Raw genomic sequence first — 9161 nt, 5'->3', positions numbered from 1 at the left:
ATAAAACTATGGAGATACACATAATGCATTTCTCCACTCAATTTAATAATGTGAAAACACTGTTCTCAATGGGCCAAAAGCAAATACAATATTTGTCGGCACTGGTGACTCATTCGTAAAATCACGTATTTCTCTTAAAAAGCAGTTTCATGCTGAGGTTTCAAAAACGGGAGGAGTTACAGAGTTCACAGAATGATCTGCACTTTCCTTCCTTCCTTCCCTGCTCGCTAAGCTCTCTCGGGCCCCCCCCCACCGTGTAACTGCCTTTGAAATGACTGACCCCCGTGGGCCCCCACTCACAACCCTCACAGGCCCGTGGAGGAGAAGGGCACAAGAGAGGCCTGACAAAACCCAGCTGTCCCAAAAGAAAAGAACAAGTAGACATCTGTCAAGAAGGGACTGTTTCAGACTTGGGCCTCGTGGCTTCTGTATTGGCTCTGCTCAAAGCAGAATCACACCTGTATTTCAGAGCGGGTGTAGGAGAGTGAGAACCACGTGAGCACCCAAGGCCAGACTAACTCTGAGCTGGATGTAAAGCCAGAAGAAGCCGTCCAAAGCCCTGCCCACGGCCTGTGCGAATTCCCACGAGGACTCCAGCTTGGACACCTGCAGCCAAATTCAGCAAGGTGGGCACGTCAGCCAGGTGGGACTGCGTGCTGACCGTGCCCCCATGATGAGGGGAAAGCCGACAGTGCCAAGGGCCCTAATACTGTCTGTTCCCACCTCTCACCTCTCCAGAACACCTGTACAACGCAAGCCCACCAAACCACGTGGAAACCAGTACCAAGTACTGCCCAGTTAGAGAGCTACCACTAGACCAACTGAGCCGTGGATGGCACAGGCGGACACGGAGTCACGTTCTGAGCCTGTTACCGCAAAGTGCACCGGGCCAAACCTGTGCATCAGCGCCCAGGATGGACGCCAGGAGCACCACAGGAAGAGGTAAGGAGAAGCACACACAGAGGCCGAAATTCCACTGCAGATGCAACTGAATTTAGGAGGTGACCCAGTATTTACAAATGAGAGTGATGTAGCCATACTGGTCAACGAAAGACCCTTTACTTCCTAAGAACTTTTTGGTAATGATGATTTAAAAAAGGCGAGAGGGGCCACGGCAGGAGAAAGGGGCCACCTCATACACACCTCTTACATCTAGAAATTCTGTACAGTAGGCCTGTAAAAATAAACTAAGGCAGCTTTAGAAATTAGCTGGCTCAGTTTCCACTTCGATTTACATAACACGTTCTTAAATTTTCAGTAAAAATTCATGTATGAGTTGGTTAGAAATTTCCATTTCCTTTTTAAAAAAAATCTGTTCTTATACTACTCTTGCATAAAATCCTGCTCCAAAGAACCATGATTAGTACACTTTTTTTAAGAAAAAGAAAATACGCTCTTCATTTACATTCATAACAAACTCCATTACAGACTCTGCCGCGTGGCTGGTGACGCGCCAACAAGGTCAGTCCGCACGCAGCCCCAGGGCGGGCACGGCCCCTCTGGGGTGCAGCCGCAGCCGCGTGGCAATGGCACAGCACCGGAGGCCGCAGTGCTGGGCTCGTGGCCTCCAACAAGTGAAACGTCTGCAGACATCTCGGCTCCGAGGGGAACCCGTCGTCACTGCATCCTCCTCACCAGACGGAGGATGTAATGGAACAGTCGTAAGACAACCATTTGGGGGTGGGCTTCTTCTTCTTCGTAGTTATTCAAATAGACCTGAAACAACAAGAGAAAGCTTCTTACTTCCTCAGCCGTCACTGAAGTGAACCCATCCCATCTCAGCAGCTACGGAGGCCCCTCCTCCCTGGGACAGCGGACGGAGGGCCTCCCACGTCCCTTGCAGGAGGAGATGCCACTCCCCAAGGGGCAGGCATGCCGAATGATCATCTTCTTCAAAGAAAAGCAAAGCAACCAAAAGAGGGTCTGAGAAACTCACGGAGAACCAGTCCTGGCACCTCTGTGAGCCCCTCTGAAAGCCATGCGTTCCTGTCACAGGTGAAGCCATCACACGCCTTGGTCAGGAGACGCGCTGGCCGCTGGGAAAGGAGCGTCCCCTCCGAGGACCGCCGCCCAGCCACTGCGGCTGGTGTCCCGCGAAGGGCGAAAGGGTGCAGGGGAGAGGAAAGAATGAACTTGGAAGATGCAAAGGAGCTCACAGCCGATGTTACTGACACTCAAGTATGAATTTCGGGGGCTGTAACTGACTTGAGAAACTAGTGACGTGGGGTAACGTGCTCCAGGAAGCTCGATACAGTAGCGCGCTGGCTGTTTGCCCAGCACCATGCCCAAGTCACAGACACAAGCGAGTCCCCCCCAGCCCCTGCACCCCACTGTGGGGAGCAGCACAGTGAGAAAGGAAAAGGCCTCTCCACCAGTGACCACGCGTCCGTTGCCAACAAGCCTAGGAACTGCAGAAGGAAGCTGCAGGTGCCCGCCAGGTCTGAGGCTTCAGGGCCCACTTCCAGTTCTAACCCACTTGCAGGCAGTTCAAGGTGTCCATTCAACCAGCCGGAGAGGTGAGAGCGCACATCCAACTCCATGCCAGCAGTGACAACCATGTCCCAGGCCAGCTCTGCGGGTGATCCTACTTGGTTCCTTAATGGGAACCTGCACCAGAGACCAGCGCTCTCTGCTCTGTCTGGGGAGGCTCCTAACACCCACCGGCACGGCCCCACCGGCCACGAGCTGGGCCGAGGACAGGGGTCCGGTCTCAGACCCCACACCACCCGCCGACAGCGGCTGCAGTGCAGCTCCCTCCCAGACGGTCTCCCCGAGGTCGCGAGCACCGGCTGGCCGGACCGGGCTGCAGCGAGGCCAAGCACTGCCCTTCCTCGCAGACCTGCTGCAGGAGTCAGCCCTCCGCCATCCCTGCAGCACGCTCCCGGAACCACAGCCTGCAACGGCGTCTGTCACACACCAGATGGCTTTGTTTTGATTTAACTTTCAAAATTACTTGCTCCTTCTGTGTGAGAAGAATTTAGGGGAAGGTTTCAGACTAATATTAATAGTTTGAAAGAGGCTTATTCAAAATAAAACCACGACTTACTAAGACAAAGAAAGTGTGCACAATGCTCGGCCCAAGAATCACTTGGCGGGGAAGCCGCCTATCAACCCGGTGTCAGCGGGGGGGGAGGGGGGGGGGATAACACCCACCAGGGGCTGGTCACATTGGGGACAGACCCCACTGCTCACTCACTGACTTTCTACTTCAGAACCAGCAGTGTCTGAGAAGACACCTCCCCCGGTGAGGACCGGGGTGACGGTGGCTGTGGCAGTGGAGAAGGCAAACCCGAGAGGTCTGCCACGCTCTCAGAGATTCGCCTTTATTGCAAATGTAAAGGCACAAAGGGGACTCAAGGACATGCTGGGAGGGGATGATGGCAAAGGGAAGGCCCCCCCGACAGCTGAGCAGGGGCTGCACCATCTCAGTGACAAGGGTGTCCAAAGCCCGCCTTCTCACATGCGTGGCGACACGCACACGCTGCAAGCCAGTGAAAAATTGCTTCTGGACACCATTCAACAAAGGAAGCCATTGCTCCTGATTCCAAGGGCTGTGCCAGCCCAGAACACCTCCGACAGCTGGCACAGCGGGTCAAGCTGCTGCCAGCTCCAAGGGTCCAGCCCCAGCTCAGAGACAGCTGGATGGGCATCCTGCTCACTGCCCTCCAACACCTGCCCCGCACAGCGAGCTCCAGCACTCGGGGCCTGACGGCGCTAACACGGGGCAGGTGCATGAGAGGACATCCGGCCAGGCCCCCACCACCATGAGCTCGCAGGCTTCTGGCCTCCTGGAGTGTGAAGAAACACATTTCCGCTGCTGAAGCCCCGTGTGTGGTCCTTTGGTATGACAGCCGGAGCTGACGTCCACACCCTCTCATTCCTGGTCCATGCTCTCCGTGAAGAGCAGCACCTCTTAGATCAGAGTCGTGATTCACGGTTTTAGTCTAAATCATAAAAATACTTCGGGAAGATCTACCCCAGCACTGAGAGCCTCCTCTGTGGCTCCCACACGCCCAGCCACAGGCACCTGAGTGCAGGGCCCATCCCGCTGGGACGTCACCTCCATGGTCTAGATCAGGAACTGCACTATTTGGAGAAACCGACGTCATGGCCAGCCCACGTCTGCAACCCCTTCAACAGCAGGACCCCGCTCCTGACAGTCCACACTCCTCCCAGCAGGGGCGGGCCCCCGGCTGCGGCTCGGAAGCAGGCGCCTGCACCCACTGGGCGTGAGGAGCAGAGCTACCGCAGCGAGCGCAGCTACGCACGGCCCGTCCTCAGGGGCCCGGGTGCTGCCCTTGTGAGGACGGCCGAGGAGGACACTGTGCTGCCCCATCTCTGGAACCAGGAGGGAGCGTGTACAAGTTCCCATCTCGAGGACAGAAAAGCACCTGCATTCCAGAGCAACAGGCTGACCGCAGAATCGGAAAGGCCCCTTTCCATCAGGAGAAATGTAGCAGCACCTCCTGTCCAGAGCCCACGCTCCAGTGAGGGACAGGAGCCACTCAACAAGCTGGAAGGCAGAGAGGGGGCCTTCGCTAGAGGTGGCTGGGGGGGGGGGGGGGGCGTTGGGCAGGAGCTGAAGGCCCAGGGCCAATCCCCACGCTGAGTCCCAAAGGAAGAAGGTTCCTCAGAAAGGAGAGAGCATCCCAGGAGACCAGGGTAATGGCAGGACGGCAGAAGGGCTCTGGGCTGGGGAAGGAGCAAACAGCTCCATAAAAATCCTATTTTAGATGATTTCCCATAATAATCCGCAATGGAAAACGATGCCAAATTCCAAGGTGTTCCCTACAAGAACAGTCCCTGAAAACAGGAAGACGGTGGATTCACGGGCTCCGTTTCCCTGGCGAGGCCCCAGGACCGCAGAGACGCCGGCTCACCTGGCAGCAGCTGGAGCGGGGCTGTCCGTGGCACGCCCGAGAGCGGGTCCCTGGTGACTCACCCCGCGCTGGGAGCGGCCAGCCAGGGAAGACGACGCCGGCCCAGCCGGTGTGCGGGGCAGGGGCTGGGGTGTTCCCCAGGCTCAAGCCACCTGTGTACAGCAGCCCAGAGCACAGAGGACGACGACAGTGTCCGCCACCACCCAGGACCATCTTCCACTTATATCCCAAGTAACATCTCAGGTTACACTAGGGGACTGAATTACATTTTAACACCAAAATAATCACAGCAAAACGTGCTCTCTTGTCCAATCCAGGGAAGTACGTGTGCGGGACACCTACTTGTCCCCAGGCGGCCCGGGAGCTGGGGCGGATGACACTGCACACCTGCCCATGCAGCTTTCCCCCCCCCGGGACACAGGCCTCCAGACCACGCGCCCCAGTGGTGGCGAGAAGAGTCCCTGCTACCACTCAACCAAACAACTGGCCTTTCGGTCTTCACAGTGACCCTCAGCTGGCTGGCAGTGACACTGAGCCAAAGTGAGATTCAAGAACCAAGTGATCCCAACGACTCAGCTGCAGGCCGAGCGCAGGCCACCCGCCGGCTCCAAAGGCAGGGACAGACAGCGTGAGCACCGCACACACACACTCGAAGCCAATTTTTAAACTTGCTCAAAACCTGCTTTCTTACAAGGTTTCAATAATGAACGCCCAAGATCTCCTAAGCTTTTTAAAAATAAAGGATGCGTCTTTAAGTGGTGACATTTATAGAAGACTGGACAATGAGACCAAAAGGACGTGGACATGGAAGGAACTGTTCCAGGTTTAGGCAAGTGAGGACACAGGTCCGTCTGGATGGCGTCTGCTTCCCCAGGGGCTGTCACGGCATCTCTGGGACGGTGCTGAGCACCATCATCATCGGAGGTGACAAGGTGAGGTGGGACCGAGAGTTCCCGAGGGAAGACCACCATCCTATGCCCATTCAAACCCACCAATCTAGAAAGAATTTCAAATGACAAGTGATGAGACAGGCTGGAGGACCAGGAACCCTGCGTAACGAGCAGTGTGGAGATCTCCGGAGACGTGTGGCCTCTGTCCACGGAGAGACCCAGGCCCAGCCCACAGCACGTCTGCTTGGGCTTTACGTGGCCCCGCCATCCACTGCTGTGAGCCGTCAGGCCGATGCTGCTGCAAAGCAGCCCAAGACCCACTTCACTTCTGCTTGTCACCAGGCAATGGGGGCATTTGCATAGCCTGTGCCAGGCGCTCGGCTGTCAGCACAGCTGTGGGCAGGCACCTGGGCCCCTACGGCGGCAGTGCTCCTACCTGGAAGCAGGAGGGGCCTCCTGAGGCCACGGCTGACGCAGCCGGGCAGCGATGCGATGCTCACAGCGACGGCACTGGCGTGAAGGCCACTTTCCATTTCCGATGCATCATTTCAAAGAACTGTGGCAGTCAGGGCCTTCTGTGGGACCACTGACGCCTCCTCCGGTTCACCTTAGTCCAGCCGGCCATGAGCTGGGTGTTCCTCACACACACGCACGTCCACCCGCAGTCCCGAGGCACGGGCCCCCGGGGGCCAGGCTGGCTGGAATGAAGGGCCCACATTACCTGCGAGGGGTCACAGGAGGGCCAACCAAGGCAGGCCAGTGTTCCGAAACACCCAGCCTCAGAAACATGCTAATGAGACGTACACGCTAACCACAGCCTGAACCTCTGCGCGCCGGCCCAGCTGGCAGAAGTCTAGTGCGAGGCAGGACGTCTGCAGAGGGGCCGGGGCTCCCCTCCGGGACATCTTCATTTCCTCCTCAGGAGATTAGATCCCCCCAGTGAGACCTCTCTGAGTCCCCCTCCAGCACCTGCATCTGCTCCGGCTACGTGTTCACGGCCCACGGCCCCAAAGCAAGGCCTGCGAGCAGGTGCCCCCCGCAGACTGAGGGGGCACTCAGAAGTGTCAGCGTGATGCACCACGCTGGCTCACATGCACCAGTGCCCGGCCGTCTCACTGCTCACCCAGACGGCTTGTGCTGCGGGGCCCGGTGCACGTCTAGCAGGCAGAGAACTCGAAAAACCACACAGGTGCCCTGGCCGGTTTGGCTCAGCAGTTAGAGTGGCGGCCTGCGGTCCGGAGAGACCCGGGTTCGGTTCCCGCTAAGGGCACGCACCTCGGTTGCAGTTTGTCCCCAGCCCTGGTTGGTCGTGCGGGTGGCAGTCACTCGATGTGTCCCTTTCACGTCGATGTTTCCCTCTTTCTCTCTCTCTCCCTTCCACTCTATCTGAACAAAAAACGTCCTCAGGTGAGGATAAAAAAAAAAAAAAGCAGTTTATTTTATTAAACTCCAACATTCAATCAATAAAGGCCTCAGAAGAATGCTGCCTGAGAACACGTCTCTGGGTTATGTTCAGTTTATGCTGTTACCAAGCAGGCTAAGGGCAGACCTCTCTCCTGCACGTTATCTAAAGAAGAGTATCATTTATAAAATAATGACCAGACAGCACAGGGGTGCCCCTGGTAGGACAGGCAGCACAGAAAGAGTTCAAGTTCACACAGAGCACGGGCCAATGCAATGTGCCGACACGTCAATGGAACGCGTGCTTCCGCTAGACCCGGGGTGAGCCCCTTCTCTGCTGTCTGGTTCGGTGCTGCTTCCGTCTACAGGCCATTCTTTTGTTTCGTGCCTGCACACGCCTGGGACACAAGTAGGAAGTAGGCCTTGTGAACAAAAGACACACTGTTTCTTGGGATCAAACAACGAGAGGGTTTTCACCCACCTCTCGCCCATCCGGAGTCTGCCACAGCTTGGTGTGCTGCTGTGCCCCAGCCCCCACCGCCACTGCTGACCACCAGGAGACCCGCGCAGAGCTGGGGGCTGGGGCATGCTGGTGAGAGGACCGGCCTGATGACCCCCGAGCATGTGCTGTTACCTCCAAAGTGTCCAGCGCATGCTCAACAGCCTCAGACGCAAACCTGGGCCAAGAACCCCACCCAGGAGACGGCATCCTGAGACCCGGTGGTGAGCACACGGAGCCCCGCACCCTCGGACCACCACGGCCCACATTTGCTGACACTCCCTCCAGCGGGTAAGGCCGGGACCTGGACTTGCCCTCACGCAATTTCTTAGTGGTAAAGACACTAGCAGAGGCTATTCCGGAACAAAGGGACACCGGGGCCACGCGTGCGGAGGAGGCGGAGTCAAGGAGCAAGCTGCGGAAGCACAGGCAACAACACTGTACCACCCGTCTCCCTGGAGCGCCCCCTCTTCATAGAGCCCCAAACACAGCCCTGGCCTCTCAGAAGTCCTGGCCCTGGACGATGACTGTCAGCCTCTGCTGACCTGTGGCCCTCACCTCCAGCCCAGCAGGGTCCTGGAGCTGTACCCGTCAGGACACCGTGCGGGTGCAGGCTGTTTGGCCACAAATCCATCTACAGCCCCACAACATGCTGTCCACGGGCCTCTGCTACTAAGGCACTGGACAGCTCAATGACATGGTGAACACACACCAGACAGTGGCCACTGGCCAAATCCGTGACAATTTGGGCATCAAAATAAGTATCGAGTGTACACACAATAATCCACTGAATTAAATAGGGACCCATGGCTCTGGCCGGGTAGTTCACTTGGTTAGAGCGTTGTTCCGATACACCAACGTTGCGGGTTCGATCCCCAGTCAGGGCACAGAGAAGAATCAAGAAATGAATGAATGTGTAAGTGGAACAAATGGATAGTTCCCCCCCCAAATCAATAAATATGTAAATGAATAAAGAGAAATGAGCAGGGACCCATGAACATAAGCTGATAAATGAAACACCGAGGGCAAGAGGGGAGCTCTTCCTCCTTCCCATGTCCTTAAACACCACCTCCAACAAGAGTCCCAGGCGAGGGACACAGGCCCCTGTGCCTCCTGGCTGATGCACCGAGGACACGTCACACCACTGGGGCAGATGGTGACATGTGAACAAGGCCCACTGTCTATACGACAGTCCTGTGACACTGCTCAGGTCTGACTTTGATTGCTACACTGAGGTTCCGCAGGAGAATGCGCTTAGCTTTAGGAAACACACCCCAAAGGGTTTAAGAATAAAAGTGGCTCATGTCTGCAACTTATTCCCAAACACTTCAGAAAACAACGTGTGCACAGGTTCGAGGACGGGAAGCGTTGGGCAAACGTGGCCAAATGTTAACAGTGGGGAGCAGAGGTGGCAGACAAAAGAGGGTTCTCTGTACCGTCTTGCAACTTTTGTGTCAGTCTGAAATCATTTCAGGACAAAAAGTACACATT

At 56.4% G+C, this 9161-nt stretch overlaps 1 protein-coding gene across 2 annotated transcripts in view; it reads right to left on the bottom strand.

Annotated features, from left to right (window-relative positions):
- Positions 1–1526: 1526 nt before the first annotated feature.
- BCL2L11 (BCL2 like 11) overlaps positions 1527–9161 on the bottom strand; it is a 37132-nt gene continuing 29497 nt past the window's right edge. For both annotated transcript variants that reach the window (XM_036263181.1, XM_036263180.1), the window contains one exon: positions 1527–1716. In XM_036263181.1, coding sequence (XP_036119074.1) covers positions 1618–1716 — 99 coding nt within the window. In that variant the 3' untranslated portion in view covers positions 1527–1617. The remainder of the gene's footprint in view (positions 1717–9161) is intronic.

This window comes from Molossus molossus, unplaced genomic scaffold, assembly GCF_014108415.1.
Source record: "Molossus molossus isolate mMolMol1 unplaced genomic scaffold, mMolMol1.p scaffold_m16_p_15, whole genome shotgun sequence".
Lineage (NCBI taxonomy): Eukaryota > Metazoa > Chordata > Mammalia > Chiroptera > Molossidae > Molossus > Molossus molossus.
The sequence above is the reverse complement of the archived record's forward strand: the minus strand, read 5'-3'. Positions and strand labels throughout refer to the sequence as shown.